We start from the raw sequence: 22,109 nt of genomic DNA, 5'->3' as shown, positions 1-22,109 counted from the left end.
GTCTGCCAGCCCAGCCTCGGTTGTGCAGTGGGATCCTTCGGAAGCCTTAGGAACTTAGCTCAGTGTTGACATTGAACTTGACGGAAATCAGAGTCAGTAGGCAGTGTTCTTTTTAAGCAGTAAGTAACGACTTGGTTTATACTAAATACACAGCAGCCGCCTGCTGCTCTCTGTATCATATCAGCCTTGAATGGAAACGTCTCAGTCACATTGTAACTTTTAAGAGTACAAAGTGTTTTGGTTCGTGAAGGTGTGGAGAAAATACAGTGCTGCATGCTTTTGTACGTATCCATCGTGGCTCAAGAACGGTGGGGCTCGGAGAAGCCAAGTAAATTCTTTCTGCACTTTTTTTGCCAACAAAAAGTGAAGACAATTTTATGGAAATGGCTTGTGCTTTGAGAAGCCGGGTTTTATTCTGTCTTATGAAACTAATTTCCACTTTGAAGACTGTTCTGTTGTTCATGAAATAAATGGATGGAATATAATGCTCCACTACTTCTAGGAGATGAGGCATTTTCTTAGTGTTTGCTAGGTTAAGCTGTGCTGTTATACTGATGGTCGTTTTAAATTAATAACCAGAATTGTCATTTTAAATATTATTTCTCTGTTAGATGTAATTTAAAACTGGAAGAAGACATTCTGCGAGTACTGTATAATATTTTTTGCTTAAACTGCTACGTTTTTATCAACGTACCTTCCGTTTTGAGGATTTATATCTGTATTTCTCTTTGCATTACATGAATATACCAGTATTTTCACTCTGGAGTAATGGTGGTGATCTTTGAGGCTGGGATTGGTACTACTGCGAGTCTTCTGTTGCTCGTTTTGGTTTTCCTAGTTTGAGCATTAGCATTTCCAAGACTTTGGGAGACCTTTTAACTTTAAAGTGCAAGGTAGAAGCCTGCACTGTTTCTCTTTAAAGGGAAGAAAGAGTAAACATATATAGTGCTTTAAAACTTTTTTATAAATGAACAGCACGGGCTGGGGTGTTGCTCAGCCCTCCGCTCTATCCCAGCACCACCAAACCTAAGAGTGCACTGATAAATAATGAATGAAAACATGTATGAGCCAAGCGATCGTTTCGATAAAAATAATAAAAAATTTTAAAATGAGCACAGTGAATATATTGGGATTTATTCTGAATGTAATGCTAATGATTAAATCGGTCGCCGTCTGCATCAATGAATTTATAAGTGTGCACTGTGGTTGTTAATACAGCACCAATGAATCTATAAGCGTGCACTGTGGTTGTTAATACAGCACTCGGAAATCATCAAGGAAAGGCTGGTTGTGTCTAGGAGGCTCTGCTTGCTGTCTCAGGACAGGTCATGCATTTAAATACTTTTAAATAGCCTGTTTATTTGCGAAGTTCATTTAGCATGTGCCCTTCCTTCAGGGTAAGATAAACAAGTTGTCCCTACACTTGGGGGGGGAAAAAAAAAGCCTATGCATAAATCTTCATCTGCCATGTCCTGGCATAGACTTATTGGCTTTAAAATGAGTATTTTTAGGTCTTTGGTACCTTATATCAAATACCCTTGCAGAAAGACTAGATCTTTTAAAGCTGACACCAGATATGTTCAGGTTTTGCTTTTTTGTGTGACTGTGTGAATTTACTCGGGGACTTAATTCATACTGTGTTCAGGTTTTAAAAGATACAATGTTTCAAGCAAAATGAGGGAGTGTGGTGGGGATCCATGATCTCCTGTCTCCCACTCATCCTTGCCCAATCTTGTCTCATTTTTCTTTCCTTCTCTCCCTCCCTTTCTGCCCTTTTATTCAACACACTCTTTTTCTAATAAAACACAACAATTATTTCTGCCAAGCCTTTGGTCTTGGTATTGGCCCCCCAAGGTCTCAAATGCCCTGTCTCTTAAGAGGCCCCAGGTGCCAGTTTCTATGGCTGCCTGGGGGTGCAGTTTTGCAGGTGGATCCACCGTTGGGTTGGTGGAACTGGTCAACTGTCTTCCCAGGGCCTGTGGGGTTGACTGGATGCCTGGTCACAGCAGGCTTTTCCAGTAGGGCTCAGCCCGCCCCCTCCTCCGCTGTACCCAGTCTCTGCATCCCTGGAAAGTCTGATCGCCCCCTGCCTGGGAGTCCCTCACCACCCTCGTTCCAGCAGGAATAACAACCACAGCAAGCAACAGCTGCGATGGCGTGGGCAGACCAATCTGTGCCACCATGGCCCCGCAGCCTGGGTGGACACAGGGTCTGTGCTGGATGCAGGGCCAAGGCCTCTGGAAGCCCTCCTGGCCCGGCCTGGCTCCTCTGGGCTCCCACCCTCATTGTGCAGCCTCACGAGGGCCTGCAGCTGGCTCATGCTGCTGGCTCCTGCTCTCTCTGCAGGCCCGGAACCAAGCTGCCATGCCACGGGCCTCTGCAGGATTGGTTCCTTACGTTCAAGGCTGTTGCTGACCCGCGTGTGTTAGATTCACGGGGTGGGCTGCACGAGGGGTGCACCCCCTGCAGAGGGAGGAGTATCCCAGCCCCTGGGAGACAGCCCAGCCACCACCTCAGTCGCTAGATCGGAGCTCCTGGTGTGACTGAGCCACCGACCTACTGTCTGACCAGCATTCTAAGGTGTACAGGACTAAAAAGTGTGCAGCTGCCATAAGCCCCGATCCGCCGCCTGGCAGGTGTTCACCGCACGTGGGCTGCTATGACCGCCGGCCTGCGGGTCCCTCCCTCGGAGAGGCAAGGGAGGCAGCGGGGAGACAGGGAGTTAAACAAAAGCAAAACAAAACTTGATCCAAAAAAAGGGGACGGTTTCCTGCTTTTTCTCCAATTTGGACAAGACTTTTGGGCTGTAACCCGGCCCATAAAGAGCCGTCTTTCCCTCCTTCTTCATGGCCTTTTGGAAGTTCTTGGGTGAAGGAGGCCTAACAGCCACCCTGAAAGGCACAGAGAGACTATGGATAGAACAGGGCAGGAAGAAAAGTATCGGCACCCCTTTTAAGATTCTGAATCGTAACCAGAGAACCAACCTCATACTTCTAGACTACTGGCTTGGAGAGCAAACTACTATTGTTTCAGGCATTAATATTTAGGAAGCCTGTTATCTGAAGCATTATGGTTTAAATACGTGATGTCACCCAAAAGTCATGGGTGAGACCGTGCAAGAAGGTTCAGAGATGAGACGATGGGGTGACGAGAGCTTTAACCTGATCAGAGCGTTAACCCCCTGAGAGGGACGGTCTGGGTGGTGCGTGCAGGTAGGCAGGGTGGCTGGAGAAGGAGGACCCTGGGGCGTGCCTGCGAGGTTATATTCTGCCGCTGGTGAGCAGAGCTCTCTCTGCTTCCTGGTGCCATGTCCAGAGCTGCTTTCCTCCTCCAGGCCCTGCCGCCATGATGTTCTGTCCCACCTCAGGCCCAGAGCAATGGAGCCGGCCGTCTATGGACTGAGGCCTCTGAAAGGAGGAGCCACAAATGAACTTGCCCTCCTCTAAATTGTTCTTGTCAGGTCTTTTGGTCACGGCGATGAAAAGGCTGACTAAAACAGAGAGGGACCAGTAACCACAAAGAAATTGGAATGATTCTCCCTCCACCCCATAGAGACACTTGATACCCTAGAACTCCATCCACACATTTTAAACAGTTAGACATCTAATGCAAGTTTGCACCTATCAGCCTGTCCCGCCTGCTGTGAATTATCCTGGCTCTAGGAAAGTAATGAGACGGATTCGACATGACTTATTATTTATTACGAGGACAGTTCTGTCTAATTGCACTTTACAATTTCCATCAGAATATGCTTAAACTTTCTGATACCATAAATCTAATTGCAGGGATCAGGCAAAGTGCCTGAGGGAATCCAGCCATCTCTTCAACAGATCGTGGCACTGACTGGAAGCCAGCGGCCGAGTGGGGCAGGCGGAAGGACCCAGGTCGGAGAAGGAGGGGGCAGTTTTCATGCTGATGAGGCGCCAGCTGGTTGGGGGACCTTGGCAAAGACACCAGAACCACAGAGCAAGTCAGATGCCAAGAGACGAACCCAGATAGAGTGGCCGGGGTAACGGGATAGGGTGTCTTAAAGGGCCTTGGGCAGGGCGTCCCCACTCAACCCAAATAAGAGAAAAGGAAAACCAGAAATCTGGAAGGAAAATGGCCTGAGTTCCACCTTCCCCTCCTCCTGGGTTATTGCATTGCTTCCTGACTCCCTCTGCCCTCCCCTCACTCTGGAATCCATTTAAAAATACATTTCTCTAAGTGAAATGAAAGCACACCATTTTCTTCCCCAAGTTTTCTGTTCTGATTCTACCCAAATGTTCAATCGTCAGTAAGGAGCGTGGCCATTTTGATGGAGGACGTGTGCTACGTTGACTCTCGCTGCGGGGAGAGCCAGCGAAAGGGCTGTCGGAACCAAACAAGTCAGCAGGGACCCTTAGCAGTGGCCCCAAGGAGGGGAGGAACAGCAGGCGTGCAGCTCAGAGGAGGGTTATTGTGTGCTCTTGTTCAAGAGAAAGGGAGGCAGCGGCAGGGGAGGCCAAGTAGCTACTAGGTACCAGGGGAAGCTAAGTGGATACTAAGTATCTGGGGGAAGCTAAGTAGGTACTAGGTACCCAGGGGAAGCTAAGTGGATACTAGGTATCTGGGGGAAGCTAAGTAGGTACTAGGTACCAGGGGAAGCTAAGTAGGTAATAGGTACCCAGGGGGAAGCTTAGTAGGTACTAGTACCTGGGGGAAGCTAAGTAGGTACGAGGTACTGAGGGGAAGCTAAGTGGGTACTAGGTACCCAGGGTAAGCTAAGTAGGTACTAGGTACTGAGGGGAAGTTAAGTAGGCACTAGTACCTGGAGGAAGCTAAGTGGGTACTAGTTACCTGGAGGAAATTAAGCAGGTACTAGGTACCAGGGAAAGCTAAATGGTACTAGGTACCTGGGGAAGCTAAGTAGGTACTAGGTACCCAGGGAAAGCTAAGTAGGAACTAGTACCTAGTGGGAGATAAGTAGGTTCTAGGTACCTGGGGAGAGACTAAGATTGTACTAGGTACCTGGGGGAAGCTAAGTAGTTACTAAGTATCTGGGGGAAGCTAAGTAGGTACTAGGTACCCAGGAGAGACTAAGGAGGTATTAGGTATCCAATCAATCCTGTATCCAAGTAAATAAACAGCTTCAATTTATATCTGAAAGCCTGAAGTCTTGCAGTCACTTTCAATTATGCAGAGAAATCCTGCAAAAATGTTTGCTTTGCAATGTCGAGGCAAGCATGCGATAATCTTATCTCTCAGTAACATTAAGGAGACAGGTAAATTAAAGCTGTTCCTACCTGGTTCTGGGAGGAATGATTTGGTCATTTATAAAATCAGGGTCTAAGAGGCCAGCCTGCCACCTGAGTACTGCCCATCTGCGTGGTTTCCTAGACAGGGAATCCTATTTTCTTCCAGGAAGTGCTCTCTGAACCTGGAAAGAGCAATAGCTGGCTTCACTTTCTTGAAGATGCACATATGTTATAATTTCAAAGGCTTTGAAAATTGTTTTAATGCCAAACTAATATTCTCTTATTAAACATTAGGAATTGGAATTGTTAAGTTTAAAATGCACAGGAGCATTTTAATTTCCCCCTTGCCTTCTCATTTAAGATTCGCATCTTCTCTCTGGCTTCCCGTCTGATCCTGAGGTTTGACCCACACGCCTCACAGTGAGCCAGGCAGGAGGAGAAGGGAAGGGACCCGCCCAGGCGTTCACTGTGCAAAGTGACATGCACAGCGGAACCGTACGGTGTGTAATTCTGTGAACCCACAGTCACGATCAGCTTGATTTGCATATCTGTCTTGAGGAATCATGGGATACCCAGAGCTATTTCTAGGATTTGATTTGCATAATTGTTCTAACGCTTTGTGAGTAATGGTGACATGTGGCCTGACAGAGGATTGTTTAAAAATTTTGTAAGTTACTTTGTGAGTTTTGCGGAGAGGAGCTGAATGCCTTCAGGTGTGTATTTAACAACCTGTCTCTGCTGAACACAACACAGTGACACAGAGCCCCGGTGAGTCTTCTGCTAAGGGCGTGTTACTTGACTTCTGCTAGGGCTGTTCCCCGGAAGTTTGTTATGTAAGGTTTATCCCTCCCTTGCAAACACCTCTTGGCAAGACTAAAATCCGTTTAAACATTATGAGAAAATTCACAGGCCTCAGTGACTTGCTTTTCCTGCGTGGGCAGGTGACACCTTTCGGGGTTATGCCTTGGCTTCTCCTCGGTGTGGAACACAGATGCTCTCATGATCAAAATTCGTGGGTAAGTTCAGGCCTTTCTAGCTTGAAGTCTCTGCTCGCTTGGGAGAGCAGTTCTTATTACCCTATTACTTCAGGATTCTAACAGTGAGGAGGGCTGTCTTCTGACATTTGAACACCGGCAGCTCTCAGCCCAGCCTTGGCCTCACACCCGAGCTAGCTGACCCCAGCAGAGACCGTCACCCGTTTGGCCTCCTAGATGCAATGAAAGCTAAGACCCACCTCAGCTGGACCAAGCTGAGTCTGCTCAGCTCTCACTAGACGGTGCCACCATGCAACAAATCTTGCCTCCTGCCCCTGAGTGTTCAGTTCCAACATCCAAACCACTTGTACGCGCATAGTATGTTGGTCCTGCCCCTGTGGGGCATCCACTAAAAAAAGAACACAAAAGTCAAATTATTGGAAGACGACAAAACCAATTACAAAGTCTAACGAAACAGCCAACATTCAGAAGGACTCATTCCACTGGCTGAAGAGGGTCGAGGTGGGCGTGCGTCAGCGAGTTCCCCCTGCTCCTAACCACGTGCAAGAAGATCAATAGCTCATGGACACGCTGTGCACGGGACTCATGGTCTCACCCCGCACTCGACTCCCTACGGCCAAATCATAGCGCCTTGCTCCTCTACGCCTCTTACGCCTCAAGAAGCCCAGTGCTGTCTGCTAAGCTTTTATACAGGAGCCTTATCCATTCATTCCTGTGCACATTCTGGGCCTGAAATATTTTGCTCCTACACTCTGAACCCCAGATTTTGGGATCTCAAAAATACGAGAGCCAGTGTTTAGGGCCGGGATGTGGTGCAGTGACAGAGCACTTGCCTGGCGGCTTCGGCCCCTGGGTTCCATCTCCTGCGCTATGGAAAGAACAATGCTTAGGGACACAGGCTGCTCAGGCGGGGCCCACGGTCACGTCTGCAGAGTCACCTCTAAGAGAAGATGGGCTGACGTCACTGATAACAGGATGTGGTTGTCCTGCCCACCTGGGAGGGTGCTACTGCTTAGCCCTCGGGGAACTGGGCTGGCAGGGTTGGGAGGTGGTGTGGAACCTTTAAGAGGTGGGCACTATGGGAAGAACTGGGTCATTAAGGGGGATGCTCTTGGGAAAAACTGATGTAATTCCCATAGGACTTTGGTTAGCTCTATGGAGAGGGTTATTATGATAATGCAAGCCTGGCTCCTCCTCTGTCACTCTGCCAATGTGATCTCTCCCTCTTGCCACAATGTCCTCTCACATGATGCGACACAGGGAAGGACCCCCTCCTCAGAGCTGGTGCCATGCTGCTTGGGTGCTTTTGGTCTCCAAAAATGTAAACTAAGTAAGGTTTTTTTTTTTTTTTTTTTTTAAACAAAGTACCCAGCCTCGGGTATCTCATTATAGTAATGGAAAATGCATGAATACAGTCAGTGACTAGTGGGCCCTGTCAAGAAGGTACTGAGTTGATTTGCTTAATGACAATACAGAAGGAATGGAGGTGGGGGTCGAGCAGGTAGAGATGGAGCAAGTTTGTCACTGAAATTATAGATGGAAATAACATCTGTATGACAGACAGATGAGACTTCCTAACATTTTCAAAACTTTCATGTTTATAATTTTCCATAATAAAAGTTTTGTTGATTTGCTTGTTTTAAGAAAGAGCCAAATATACTCGTGCCAGGCTTAATCACATCTATAAGGAAACTCAATTTGGGAAACTTCTCAACAGTTACTCAGATCTAACTTAATAAAACACAATTTCCCCTAATTTTGCTTGTAAAGTGTTTGAGTTTCTGTAACAAAAACATTTTTCCCCCTAAATTACTCACATTTGAATCAAGAGGATGAAAATTTGGACATAAACATGGAAATTTGCTTGGAAGTACACTCTAAAGAGGTGAAATCATTCACATGTGATTGAGCCTTATTTTGTGGAGCCTCTGTCTTAAACTTTAAAGCGTCTGCCTTTAAACTTTGAGATACAGTAAACTATGGAGTTGATCCATGAGTGATGTTTCCTTCGCTGGGTATGCAAGCAGTGCCAAATTTTTGCCTTTCACTGCTTTGGCCACAGAATGTTTTGTTTTTAATGATTCTGCAAAGGTGTAACATTTTAAGTATTATTTGACCTTTTGAAAGTGAAATAAGAATATAATCACTAAGCGATGAGGAGCAGACACGAACCAGATGAAACCATCTGTCCTCACCTGCAACCTCCTCCACCACATCTGGAGACTCTGCCAGTCCTCCCAGTCAGGTGGTATCCCTGGCGTCTGGGGGCAGTGGCCAGGGACGCTGCCAGACACCCTGGACACAAGTCTGGGAAAGACTCACGGGCCTGGGGGTCAAGAGACCTGGCAGGTGGGAGCTGCCTGGACACTTTCCTGTTGCCCTGTAGGGAGCAGGGGACAGTGGCCTCACACCCGTGGGCAGTGCTGGACGGCACATGGAATCCTGGGGGCTCAGAGACACACTTGGTGCTCATGCCACGTGACCTGGGCCTGTGGCCACAGGCCCCCACCGCACACTGCCTTGCCTTTAGTCTCTGGCAACTAAGGCACACGCTAGGGACCAAGCTCTGTGCTCCGCTGGGAGGGGCTGAGCCCGCAGGACGCTTCTTTCCTAACTTGACACGCTAGCCACACCCTCTAACCCCTTCAGGGAACCAAGTCCTCACAAAGCTGGACTGGGATCTGGGAAAGCAAAATGGCATAAGCGTGGCTTGTGTTGCTCTTAACTTTGGTGCAAATGGGCCTTTGACCCAGTTAAGTGTTCCCTGGGCACAGAGAAGGGTGTCTTGAATCTTGGCTGCAAGCGCACTGAGCCAGGCTGCACGCCTGCCCGTTTCTTTGCCCATAATTCCGCGTGCCCATTTTGTTTCTCCCCAGCAAACTCGCTGAGGGATGTTTCTAGAAACAAACTTAATCAAAACCAACAGTTCCCTGAGCAAGTGTGGCAACCGGCACAGCAAACCCCTATACATCCGTGGGCACAGCAGCCCGGGGGTGGAACACACGCCGTGTGCGGCTGTGAGCCCTGGCCAGGTACACAACTACAAAATGGACATTGTTGTTGTTCTTAACGGTTGGTGGGCTGGCGCGGGGGAAGTTTAGTCAGTGAAACACATTTCATATGTTGTTTATTTGTGACATTAAGTCAATTTGCAACACTTGGGGGGTGTTCTCAGGGCCACACTGCCTTGGCGTCACTGAGCAGCGGGACCCAGGGCCTGTCCTGCCCACCCACCATGCTGGCTCCGTTACTCCTGCTCAGCCAGCACACGGCGGGGCCTCTGTCCACTCCTGGCACATGGCCTGGGCGCACGGCCACCTCCCGTCCTGCTCCTAAACTTCACCGATGCACACACGGTCTATTTTTTTGACACTACCTTAAAATCCACTCAAACATCACACACGTTCCCGGATGCAAAACAAGAACGCGCATCACAGGAGGGTGATTTTTGCCAACTTTGGCGGTGTCCTTGCCCACCTGAGCGTGGGGCCTGTATGGGCATCTGAGTGTAGTAAAAACCGACAACCAGGACATGAGTAAAAACAGAGTATCAAAACAAATCAAGTGATAGACAGTCCGCCATTATTCTGATACAGAATTCTCACACTGCAATATTGATACAGGGTACACAGGACAGGATATCGGGCCATCCTTCGCAAAAGAACTTTTGGCGGCAAACCAACTTGGAATCATAATAGTACTGATTTAAAACTGGTAGCTAGATAGTGTTACCGCCAGATTGAAATCAACAATTCTTTCCCAAGTGACATTTTTTTTTTTTTTTTTTTTTTAGAATATCTCCAACGAGGGGACTTTTTTTAAAAGTAAACTTCATAAAAAAGGAAAAAGAATAGGTGTGCTATTGGATTGGAAAAGACGGCTCTAATTCAAATGGAACCCCCACAGCTAGTAATCTGGACCCAATCAGCATGGCTTCCTGCTGCTTCTGTCCTCACCAGTCAAGGGCAGAACTGAGGTCCACCCAGACCGACGGGCTCGGGAGAGTTCCAGGGGCACTCCCTGCATCCGCGGAGAAGAGAGTGTGCAGTGCCTGGTTCGGGGTCCCCCCTGGTCCCTGCTTAGGGATCAGGCGGATGGCTTAGTTCTTGCCGGGGAGTCCACCGACAGGCTACTGGTCGCAGAACTTCCACTTCAAAATGCCACCGGGGGAGACAGGAAATAGGGGACAAAGCAAGGGCTTTATAAATCTTTTGAGACTAAGAGACAAAGACCAAGTGTGTGTGTATGTGTGTGTGTGTGAGAGTGTGTACACACACACAACTGGCAGGGACAGGGCAGGGAGGGGTGGAGTAAAAAAAAAAAAAAAAAAATGTTCCTGTAACAAAAATATCAATTCTTATTCTCATCTTTGTGCAAGCGGGTGAGTGATTGGCACTAACAAAGCCAAACCAAACCAAAACCCAAACAGAGAAACGACAACTGGTGCCGGAATACTCTGCGCTCCACATTTCTATCCGAAATTAAAACTCCCTTTCGACGAAAAGAAAAAAAAAAAAAGTGAAGAATCAAAGATGAAATGTTGCTCGGGAGGCCGGCGCAGAGTTTCTCCCTGGCGCTGCCCGTCGGGCACGATCCCAAGTCAGACTCTGCAGGCGGCCCGGCGCCGCTGGCGTAGAAAGCTCCAGCTCTCAAGTGATCACTTTCGGGCTAAACAAATAAACCGGTTAAATGAAGTCCGCACGCAGGCCAGACCCGGCAGGCAAGGGCAGGTGTGGTGCATTCTCCGTCCGAAAAATGGAACCTGAAAGAAAAAGGAGAGCGAGTCAGTGGAGCAGCTGCCCAGCGCGGAAGCCCCTGGCCGGCTCTCTGAGGGGCGACCGGAGAGAGACACCCGGGGCTCACCCTGGGGAGACGCTGGGCGCTTTCTACCTATGGCCCTGTTCCGTCCTTGCCATCACCTTGCCGAGTGGAAAACGCTTTAATCACGCCCACATGACCAGCGGGCCACGGAGGCCCAGAGCCTGGCAAGCTGGCCCAGGCCACAGACCTGGATCTGGAGCTCGGCTTCCGGCCAGGCCCCAGGCCCCAGCCTCTTCACCTCTACGGTCCTCCTTTGCTTCTTGGGACAGTGACCCGCCTTTGAGGCCCCTTAAGAGGAGCCCAGTGCTGGGGGCATGGCCGCATCTGGATGAGCAGCGGTCAACCCACTACCAGTGAGTCATGTGTAAGTTCACAGCTTGGCAGGGGGACGCTAGGAGTCAAGACGTCAGGCGGAAAAAGGACAGAGGAAGCCAGGGAAAACGTCGAGTTCACTTTGCAGGAAGAACTGACTGGTCCTGCCTCCAGCTGGCCCAGCAGGGAAAGGTGGGTTTAGTCTCTGGAGTCACCCAGGGGCCCAGCCCACCTCAGCAGTGAAGCCGGGGCTCAGCCAGGGGTGGTGCTCTGCGCCCGCCCACCTGGGGCAGGTGGAGGCCGCTGGGTCCAGAGCAAGCAGGGTCGAGCCATCTCCCTCCCCAGAACTGGCCTTCCTCACACCTGCCCATGTCACACGTGCTACAGAGAAAATCTAACCCCAGGCCTGGACACGCACCACGGTCAGTGAGATGGGACAGGAGGGAGGCTGGCGTCCTGGCGAGGACCCTCGATAGCGCGACACGGCAGAGACCTGTATCCCGCCTGCTTCCGAAACCAGGGCTTCCTCTCGCCAAGAGGCCGCCCACACCAACTGCCAGACAGCTTAGGAATCCTCCGGGCAGCGCTTCCCGCACGGACAGGGCTGTCCTCAGAGCGGCAGGCCCTTCCAGCCTGGCTCTCGGGTCGGACGGATGGACAGGTGGGCCCACCCTGCGGGTCCGACCAAAGCCTGAGCACTCTGCGCGCCTCTCCCTGGCTCCACGCTCACGGCCTCTTACCTCCTTTTTCCTTTTTCTTCTCTTCCTCTCTCTTCTTTCCTGCCTCCCATTTCCAAAAGGGTTCTGGAAGGGTCAGGGAGACGACCGAGATCAATACACACAGAGGGAAGGACGGGAGGCAGCGGGAATGGCAGGTGTGGGCAGCCAGCCTGGGCCGCGGCAGGAGGCCCGCAGCCTCTGCCCCGGGAACACGTCACTCCCCCAGGCTCTGGCCACACCCTCTACCTGCACACTGCCCGTCACTCAGCCCAGGCTGGTGCTCAGAATGGTTCCTTCACCATGTGACTGGGAGGGTGTGCTGCGGGGGCATCTGTCCCCACCAAGGAAGCACAGGAGGAGGCAGGCACAGCTGCGCTGGCTGAGGCCATCTGAACCCTGGAACGTGGAGCTTCCTTTTCAACAAGCCGCCTATGACTCCTGCCCAGGCCAGGGCCCTCCACCAGGGGTGGTTCTGACCCAGGGCTGCCTGACGATATCCAGAGGCACCTGCTTGCCACCAGCTGCAGGGAGGCGGGTGTCTGCTCTGTAGCTCCAAAGAGGTTGGCCAGCAATGCACCCCCGTCCTGAATGGCCAGGACAGCCCCTCACAACAAAGCACGGCGAGTCCAAAGGGTCAAGGGTGCCGAGGTCGAGGAGAGCCGACAGCGGCAGCCACACCCAAAGAAGAGGTGCCACAGAGAGGGCAACAGAGCCAGCCGCCCGACTGCTGGGGATGGAGGTGCCATCCTCCTTCCTCACTCAAGCACGCCCACACGTCAGGGCCTATGGCAGGTGCCGGGGACACAGCAAGGGCCTGAATGGGCTGGATGTCCACTACACGGGATGGATGCCAAGAGACCACGGCCATGCAGCAGCGCCCTGGCGCTCTGTGTCTGGATCCTCGCGCCTCCTGACACGGAGCACCACGGAGTCAGCAAAAGGAAGAACAGCCAGGCCCACCGCCCGGCTCAGGCCGCACGAGGCTCCCAGGACATCTCCCCAGACCCCAGGGCCAGAGTCTTCACTGTTTTGAGCAAAGGGCGGCTTTTGAGTGCACCCAATTGCGGTCACCTGGCTGCCAAGGGGAAGTGCGCCTCGTCACGGGGTCCCGTCCCTGTCCTGAGGTCACTCTCTTCTCAACCGCCCCCTGGCTGCAGGGGGAGGGGGCTGTGCCCATTTATTCTATTAATGAGCTTCACAGCCCCGGGCCTGGTAAACGGGTCACACTCAAGAAACTATCTGCTCCATGCTGACCAGCTGTGCCCCGAGTCTCCCGCGTAGACTGCAAACTCTCTTCCTCGAGGGCCAACAGATGACCATCTCAGGGCCCTGGTGCCGAGGAGGCCCAGCATGATCGAAGCGGCTGGACTCCAGAGCAGAGGCCCCTCAAGACCTTTGCATCCTTTTCCTTATTCAGGGCATGGAGACTGTGGGTCCTCAGTGTGGATGTGCTGCTCGGGACCTTGACCGGGTGATTAGAGCAGGTGGTGCTGCAGGTCTCCTCAGGCCGGACATCCTTCCTCTTCTCATTCACACCCCAGCCTGGCTTCCCCGCCCACAGCCCAGGGACTTTTCCTGCTCCCCTTACATCCGTGGGCTCCTCATGAGAAACAGCAAGATGTCTGGTATCGTCCACCCAGCAGGGCCCTGCCCACTGCTGGACCGGCCCTTTCGCTTCTAGATCCACAGGTCACGTGACAGAGCTAGCCGCTGTCTCATCACACAGGCTTGAGAAAATGTTTGCAGAAGGTGCATGTTTGAGCCATTTAGTCCAAACTGGATAGTTTGCTCTGGGATCAACGCCTCACTCAATCCCGGGCCTCACAGCCTGAAATTCCAGACAGATTTCAGAGGTTACCGGTGCAGACCACCAAGCCTCTCCAAGAGGACAAGCCTGCAGGAATGGGCCCGAGCCAACACTGAAATCCTGCACGGGACACGCCACTGTGGTTCAGCAGATGCCCCCCTCTGGAGACACCGGGTCAAGGGTGCATGAGGCCAAGGCGGAGAGAACCCGCGTCAGCGGGACAGATTTGTCTGGTGAGTCTCTGCTGATCTGAGCCTGTGACCACAGTGGGGGTTCTGCCCAAGACGTCAGCGTGGACGGTGGCTCGGGACATGCACGATGGCACACACGAGGACACTGGCGTACTGTGCTTTCTCCTACCTGTCACTCATCTTTAAAGTTACATTAGTTATATTTTACTCCATCTTTCAGCTCATATTCTGGGATTGCATTTATGATGTTTTGTCATGTACTGGCCTTAAAGCTGAAACCACTAATCATTTTTTAAGTCTATGATGAATGCTTTTTAAAAAAACAGGTTTTTATTTTAAAAATTTCCGTCAAAAAAGGAAAATGTATAGGTCAAGTTTCAAAATGAACTTAAAAGAAAAAAAAAAAAGAAACTGCTGTTAGAACTGATTATGGAAGAAGTGGAGCTGGCCGGGGTAGCAGCTCAGGGTAGAGTACTTTCCTAGCAGGAGCAAGGCCCTGGGTGGGACCCCCAGCATCGTAAATACGTAAGCAAATGAGAAAAAGTTATTTAAGTATTTAAAGTGAAAATAATAAGCAATAAAATGTAAGTATTGATCACATTAATTCAAATGGGATAGAAAATCTTACATAAACCTTGTCTCTCAAGTCCTTCCATTATTTTATGACTCAATTTTATTATAAAAAGCATAATCTAAAAAAAGTATGGCTATTAATTGAAATTAAAATATTGTTTTTAAAAATGGAAAATACTTCCCGTAGACATGACTCAATGTCATTGACTGTTAAAAATATTTCTTTAAGTGAATGCCTGGTTTAAAAAGCTATTGTCTGCTTAAAAGTGTGTTCTGAACCAAGTTCGTTCTTGTTGGATCTATTTTATTCTAATTTTAATTATCAAGTGTAAAGTTAAGAAGTGTGCAATTATAAAAACAACCGCTTAGCAGTGACTGTGAACTCTATAGGTCAGCTGGTGCATGTAAATGAGAGTCCACTGCCCTTGGTGGCCACTGAGTCCTGCCTACAGCCCTGCCCCTTCGCTTTAGTCGGACAAGTTTTGGTGGCTCACAGCTAAGTTGATCTGAAATGGGAAATAGGACCTTCCAGACAGTGGCTCCATTTTCCCCATCCACCGAGGGGCTGCCAAGCCTCGGGGTACCCCTCAATGGGATCTGATGCTCACCAGGGCTATTTCTTGCCCCGTTTTGAAGAGAGTACAGCAGAGAGGTACTCTGGAAGGAGCTAGATTTTTCTTTTCTTTTCCAGAATAGGCGAATTTTACCTGTCATAAGTAACAACTCCAAGACTTACTCCTACATCATCAAAGGGACCATGAAAATGTTATTTTCAAGACAGAAAAAAAAAAAAGTTAAAATTGAGTTCTAGAAACACACTTTAAGTGGACAACTGAATGGGGGGAAGTTAAAGTCTGACATAAAACCTTGTCTTTTAGGATCTCTGTTATTCTATCACTGAATTTTACCATGGAAACCACAGTCTATTACTTACAGATTTCCCGAGTGGACCTGTGATAAAAAATAAAACTCCGGAGGTGCGCAACAGGTTAGGAGAGGCGGGCTCTGTCTGCTCTCAGAATCAACATCACGGCGCATCTGAGCTCGATGTCACCTAGGAACCCTGGAAGCAGCCTCTGGTTCTTTCTGAAACAGCTCATCAAAACCATCAGGGCACCAGCCCCCACATGGGAGGGTCAACTGGCCCTGAGAGCCCCTCGTCTCCCCGACGCACAGGGGCTGTGGTTATGTCAAGGGCATGTGCTTAGCACCACCAGGACCTGCAGGGTCAGCCTGTGCCCCTGCGTGTGGCCTGCAGCCTCGACTAGCCACTGAGCCCCGCCTGCGAAGGCTCCATCTGCACGCAGAATGTGACCAAGTAAACCAGCCCTCAGGAGGCAGTGACCGTGCAGAGACACACACCGCTCAGGGCAGCGTGTCTGGCACGTCGCGACCCTCGGCAAGTGGTAGCCATTGGTGTTACCAGCACACCTATCGCACAAGTGGTGGCACTTCCCTGCTGGGTTTTAGGGTCTGGGGTGTGTGGAGTTATTCCAACACCCTGTGAACAACAATCCTTAAAGGTGCAGGGCGAGAGTGACCTCTTTAGGCCAATGACTCCCAGGTACCAAAGACGACTGATGCAGGACGTGTAATGAGAAAACATGCCCAGGGTGGCAGGGCAGCTCCGCCTGCCCACGGGAGCCTAGCACTGACACAGGCAGCTCATCGTTCACGACCTTTGCTGTCTTGAAATGTCTACGAGTAAAAGGTGCATGTCATGCCTGGAAATGACAGCACTGTCTTGCCGGGTAAGGCCACAGGCGGGATGGCCACGATGTAACAGGAAGCGTTTCACAAGGCAGCCACCGGAAAGCCAGCCGCTACTTCAGCCTTGGGAGAGGCCCGTCCACGGGAACCTGTCCCACGGCTCAGAGCAGACCCTCTGCCAACAGGCCACAGCTGACTTCACGGTGCACACTCCAAGAGGGTCGAACTACTGAGCGTTAGCTGGGACGGCGAAGAGGTCTCATTCCATCGCAGTTTTAACCCTAACTTGTCTGTGAAAAAGTAAAGTAGAATGTGCAGTTCTATGTGGTCTGAAGACACTCAGCCTGATTTCAAATGAGAGTGTCCAAGTTCTGCCTCCATCAGGCTACCTGGCCGGGGACTTGTCCCAATGCCCCGGGGCTGCAGTTCAGTGAGGGGTGCAACCAGGAGGGGGGACTAGAGGAAGGCATTGTACCCCAGCATCCCTGGAGGGCCTTGCTGACCCCATCAATCTGAAGTCCCACGCGCTTCTCTGCTCCCTGTGTCTCTCTGCTTCCTGAGCAATGCAAACCTGCTGGCCCCTGAAGAGGGACCAGCCTGCGGCCCCTGGGGACACCTCCTCTAAAGCCCTATGCAGACAATCCTACAATCCCACGGCCCCCTGACTCCTTGTCAACAACTTTCCCAAAGTCTTATTTAGGTCACTGGGAGTGAGCTGCTACACAATCCATAAGGAAGCTGGAAATTTACATACCAATAATCTCTAAAACCATGGACGAAGTATACCGTAGCTACAGAGGTAAAACTCAGAACTTTTAAGACACAGGAATATTGTTATAATCCATGACGTCTGAAATAATAACAAAATCCCTGCAAAGGTTATTTACTTCTGCCTTGTCAGCAGGTCTCATCTTAAAAGTCTTTTCAAGAACTTCTATACTGTGACTTCTGCAAAGAAAAGAAGCATAGGACAGTATCACATATATATATATATTTTTTTTTTCCTAAACCATTTCTAAGCAAATTCACACGGGGGAAATTAGTCTGATGAAGTGTTTCTAACTCAAGGATGCGGATGGGAGATGGCGCAGTTTTTGTGACTCCCAGTTTCAGGCACACCGTCTCCGATTCCGGTCACAAAGGCCTTTCTCAGAGTGGTCGGGCAACGTAAGAGAGCCACCGTGATGCCAACACACATACTAACCTTCCGAGTCAGCGGGTGGCAGCTGTCCCCCACCTTGCCCATGGGTGTGCAGATCCGGATGCTCTTAACCCAGATGCTTACAGCGCAGCACATGCCTCCGCCACACTGGGGGTCCCTGTCGCAGGCCTGAAATGCAAGAACAAACAGATAAACACAGAGAGCGGGGAAAGACTCAGGGTAGGGGAATCTAAAATTAGCAGGGAAATGCTCTTTAAATACCCAAATGCTATGATTTTAAATAACTATATATATTTAGCTTCATTTGCTCGCACATATCCAGCAAAAATTTTTTAAGAGTAGACTCAATAATGGCCTTCGCATTGTGAACACTTGAAACAGAAGACCTTTTAAAAAACAAAATTAGCTCTCCTCTTCCAGTGCTTGCTGGCTGCATTGGCTTTGAACCTGAAGAATGAGTCTACATCAGTCTTGCGCTGTACATGGCCGTTAGGAACTACATAAATCGAATCACAAGATTTTATGACGATTAACTGCAGAATACTTTGGGCCTAGTTTTGAAAAGAGATTTAAATGATCTCAGACCCATAAAGGCACGGATGTAAATTTTAGACGTGGTTCATTTTCCCTTTCAAATGTTGGCGCTTTGGTTCATGAGACTTGAAGTTTCTCACGCCAGTGACTTGACTATCACCATTTCCTCCTTAAAGGGAGAGAACTTATAGGCCGAGAATGGACAGGTCAAGACTCTTGCCTTGTGTGCTCCCCATCTTTCAGGCAAGCAGCTTGCCAAGTGGAAATGAGTGGCTTAGGATGTGCCTGCGTGTGTACCACAGCCAGCCCGTCCCGGGAGATCACAGGGTTAATAAGTGCAAGGGACAAAGGCAGTGTCCATGGTAGTCATTCTCAGCGCATGCTCCCAATAGAAAAACTGAAGATAAATACAAGGAATCAACCGTGCAGGAATATCCCTCTTCTGCTGAACAGAGACAATCAAGTCTGAATGCACTTTCATGAGATGGATCTGAAGAGTGATTATTATTTTTTCCTAAAACCAACAAAAAGTGGGATGCTTTGTCTGAATGGTGTAAAATAATGGGTTTTGCTTGTGATAAGGTGAAAACATTTCATGCTATACACAGAAAAGCCTACAAAGGGTATAATTTAGGCACAAAATTAAATGTACATTGATTATAAACAACTAAAACAGTCCTTCTAAGATCTCAGGTTTGGAGCCAACTGAGACTTCTTAAAATGTAAACATATGGACATGTTCTTTAGCATTAGTTTTCATTAAAAGTGACCAAATATCTGGCTTTAAAGTTTATTTACTTCCTCCTTTAGAATTTTCTATTTAAAGTGAGTATATAGGTTAAAACTTACAATTTTCACTTTGGATGGTTTGGATTTCATGGGACAATATCCAAACATTTGTATTTGTGTCAGAAATCATGTGTACCCGGCTTTCACATTCCATAAGTGAGATATCCAGTCCACAACCTTTTCCAATATGCTTTAAGAAATCTTTATGGACACATGAATCAATTTCAAAATACCTACACATATTACTAAAATAAATACTTTGGATGGAAGTCTCAGCCAGTATTTTATTTCGACAGATGGTCCCATAGCCTGAATTCTGAAGCCCTACCCATTCTTTTTAGAGGACAATCAAAAATCTAGCCAGAATCTTTTAAACTTCAATCAATCATTCCATGCTTAACATTCTCCATACATGCAATGTATCTAGAAAAGTCACTGAGTTTTTCATTTGAATCCAGATGGTTTCTGTCAGAGAGACAAAATGACGCTTTATTGCCATGTGGCTTTAGAGAAGTTTTTAAAAACTCTTTTTCGTAACACTAAGTCAAACCACGACCACAGCAGCACATAGGACAATCATGTATCAAGCCCTGTCCAAATTTCTGTAACAGACAACTGAGGTGAGAAAATTCCATTTTGTAACAAAAGGTTCAGTTCTTGGACCAACTTTAGGAAGAAGTGGATAAGGTTATCTATTTTTAATTAGCTATTTCCTAATGCCCTTCATCCTGAACTCATGCAGACCTATTCAAATAGTGTTATCCCGTGAATAGAACAAAAAAAAAAAAAAAAATTCTTATACTGCAAAGGAACCTTGGACGCACAGGATTAGCAGACATTTAAAATGAGCCAGCGGGGGAAGAGGGAGAAAAAAGACTCCCAATGTTTCAATCCTCATGTATCAGAAAGACCCATAGGTACTTTTGTTCAGCCACACAGACTGGCGGCTGACAAAGCTAATAACTTGTTAAAAAATACTCTAATAAATACCACAAGCTTATAATTAAATATCTTTTGGGTCTAACCAAATGCTGTCAGAGCTCAAGGGCTTACAAAATGCTGTGACCTATTAACCAACCAGAGACAATAGAGCTTTATTAAGACAATGACTTCCCTTTAAGTTAAAGATCACTGTTTTTTTCTTCAAATACATATATTTTAGTTTTATGTTAACCCATAACATGCACTTTGATATTTGAAGTCACAATGAAATAAATGAATTGCATTTAATGAAGTAAAATACACTCAGAAAAAGAGCAGAACGTCTGAAGGAGCAGCAGATAGTGGCAGTTTTGCAATGATGTTGGCAAACGAGACTAGGCTTTTAAAAATTTTGTACTGCAAACTCATTCTTCAGCTAGCCTACAGAAAGCTGCTGGGAGTTAGAGAGAACCGAACCAGTGGCTACTTCCAAAGACGCGCAGGACGCCCTCTGGAAGTTGAAACGCATCTAGCCCCCCAGCTCCATCATAAAGCACGAGAGGTGCTTCTCCAGGAGCCACAAATGAGAAATTTTACAGGGCGAAGCTCAAGACGCTGGAGGAGCGGGGGACCAACTCCTGCCCCTGGAGAAGTGCCTAGGATTCCTTTCCAAAGCACGCACACGGCCCTGACCCAAGGTATTGGCAAGGGTTCTCCTGGAGGACCCATGGGGAGCAAAGTCCCTTGACGCAGGACTGGGACCTGGGGACCTGGGGTATCCCTCTTGCTCCTTTTGCAACTCAGGGAGGGGCCGTCAGTCAAAATGTAAGGTTCTTGCTGGAACTCCCTGAAAAAGTAGTTGAAAAGGCTGAGAAGGAAACTTCTTTCTGCCAGACAGACAGACCCAGCACAGGAGCAGGCTTGCGGGGCCGGGAGAGGTCGCGGGGAGCAGGTGGTGTTGAAGGTGGTGGGCGATCCTCATGGCTTCCACCAGGACGCGCCCCCGAGCGCCGGAGGCAGGTGTTCCCGCTGGCTCGGGGCCACCCTGCCCGCGCGCCGCGCATCGCCTTGGGCTCCCCGTCCCGCGCCTCCCCGGGGCGAGCCCCAGCGCGCTTTCCCGGCGACAGGTGCGGGCGGCTTACCCCCGTGATGACGGCGGCGTCCCCGGCGGGGGGCGTGAGCAGCAGCAGCAGCAGCAGCAGCAGCAGCGGGACGCAGCGCGGGCTCCTCATGGCGCCCCTGGGCCGCGCGGCGGTTGGGGCGGTTGCGGCGCGGCGCGGAGCGGCGGGCGGCTCCCGCGAGCCTCCGGCGGTTATAAAGGCGAGCCCGCCGTGACTCACGCCCGCCCGGCAGCACGCGGGCACGGCGCGCCACACGCCCCGCGCGCCACGCGCCCACCCGGCGGCCCGCGCCCCGGCCGCGCACGTGCCGGCGCCCCGCGCGCCCTCGGGCGCCACGCTGGCAGCGCCCACCACACACGCCCGAGGCGCTTCTGGGGTCTCGGAGACGCTCGGTCGCTGTCCTGGTTTCCAAAGCCCCACGTGCCAGCGCCCGCAACTTGCAGATCATTTGCTGGGCAGATGTTAGGGCGCCTGCGATGTGCCAGGCGCCGCGGACGCGGGGGGCGCGGGCCGGGACGCTCCTAGGCCCCTGAAAGTGTTGCCGCGTTCAGCAAGTGTGTTCCAGGCACCCACTGCATGCCAGGCACTGCACTGCTCTGTCCTCATGGCCGAACAACTTAACAGAAAGACATCCAAGGAACGGACTGGGAACGTGCAAGGCGGGGCGGGGGCGGGGTGGGGTGAGAACAAAGGGAGCGCAAGGCACCCCCAGTCCCACACCCTGAGGACGCAGGAGTTTGTCCTTAACAGCTGTGGAGCCTCGCATCTGTGCCCAGCCCTCTCCTCCCTGATCTCGCTCACCACACTCCTTTCCCTCTCCAGCATCGCGCCAGTTTCAGCCAGAGCAATGCAGAATGATGCCAAGGGGAAATGAGAATGCCTGGCTTCGTGTGCCAGGCTGGGGCTCCCTAAGCCTCAGGTAGGCAGCTCGCTTGCTCTTGGATTTTCCAGGCCAGGAAAACCACTCCTCAGTCTTTCAGGATGCCATATGGCGCTATTGTGATACTTTCATTCATGCCAACAAGAATTGCAGGGTGGCTTCTAGAACTCCAGAGAGGATGAGTGACAAGTTTGCACCCCCTCTCTCACCCTAGAGCCCCAAGAACCCCTGTTCACCTGGATAAAGTAGCATCTCCACACCAGACTTGCTGGCTCCCAGGTTTGGGGAAGCCCAGCTTTCCCCAGTGGCCAGGATCTCTGGCACAAGTTGTTGAAAAGCAGATGTGTCTTCCAGCCTC

The 22,109-nt window shown here is 50.0% G+C and overlaps 1 protein-coding gene across 1 annotated transcript; it reads right to left on the bottom strand.

Moving 5' to 3' along the window:
• Positions 1 to 10,467: 10,467 nt before the first annotated feature.
• PROK2 (prokineticin 2) lies at positions 10,468 to 21,023 on the bottom strand. Its single transcript, XM_079122520.1, has 3 exons — positions 20,893 to 21,023; positions 17,549 to 17,674; positions 10,468 to 10,973 (listed from the first exon to the last, which is right to left on the bottom strand). The coding sequence occupies exons 1-3, from the start codon at positions 20,980 to 20,982 to the stop codon at positions 10,869 to 10,871; spliced, it is 321 nt and encodes a 106-aa protein (XP_078978646.1). The 5' UTR covers positions 20,983 to 21,023; the 3' UTR covers positions 10,468 to 10,868.
• Positions 21,024 to 22,109: the final 1,086 nt, after the last annotated feature.

The sequence above is a fragment of the Sciurus vulgaris genome (genome assembly GCF_902686455.1).
Source record: "Sciurus vulgaris genome assembly, chromosome: 19".
NCBI classification, from domain to species: domain Eukaryota; kingdom Metazoa; phylum Chordata; class Mammalia; order Rodentia; family Sciuridae; genus Sciurus; species Sciurus vulgaris.
Note: the sequence above shows the minus strand (reverse complement) of the source record. Positions and strands in the feature narration are given on the sequence as shown.

Bases quoted from the DNA above. Each gene is read 5' to 3' on its own strand.
- PROK2 (XM_079122520.1), bottom strand. From the start codon at position 20,982: ATGAGGAGCCCGCGCTGCGTCCCGCTGCTGCTGCTGCTGCTGCTGCTG. The intron at 17,675-20,892 runs GTAAGCCGCCCG...CTTGCATTTCAG, and splicing joins ACGCCGCCGTCATCACGGGG to GCCTGCGACAGGGACCCCCA. The intron at 10,974-17,548 runs GTTAGTATGTGT...TTTTTCTTTCAG, and splicing joins GCCACCCGCTGACTCGGAAG to GTTCCATTTTTCGGACGGAG.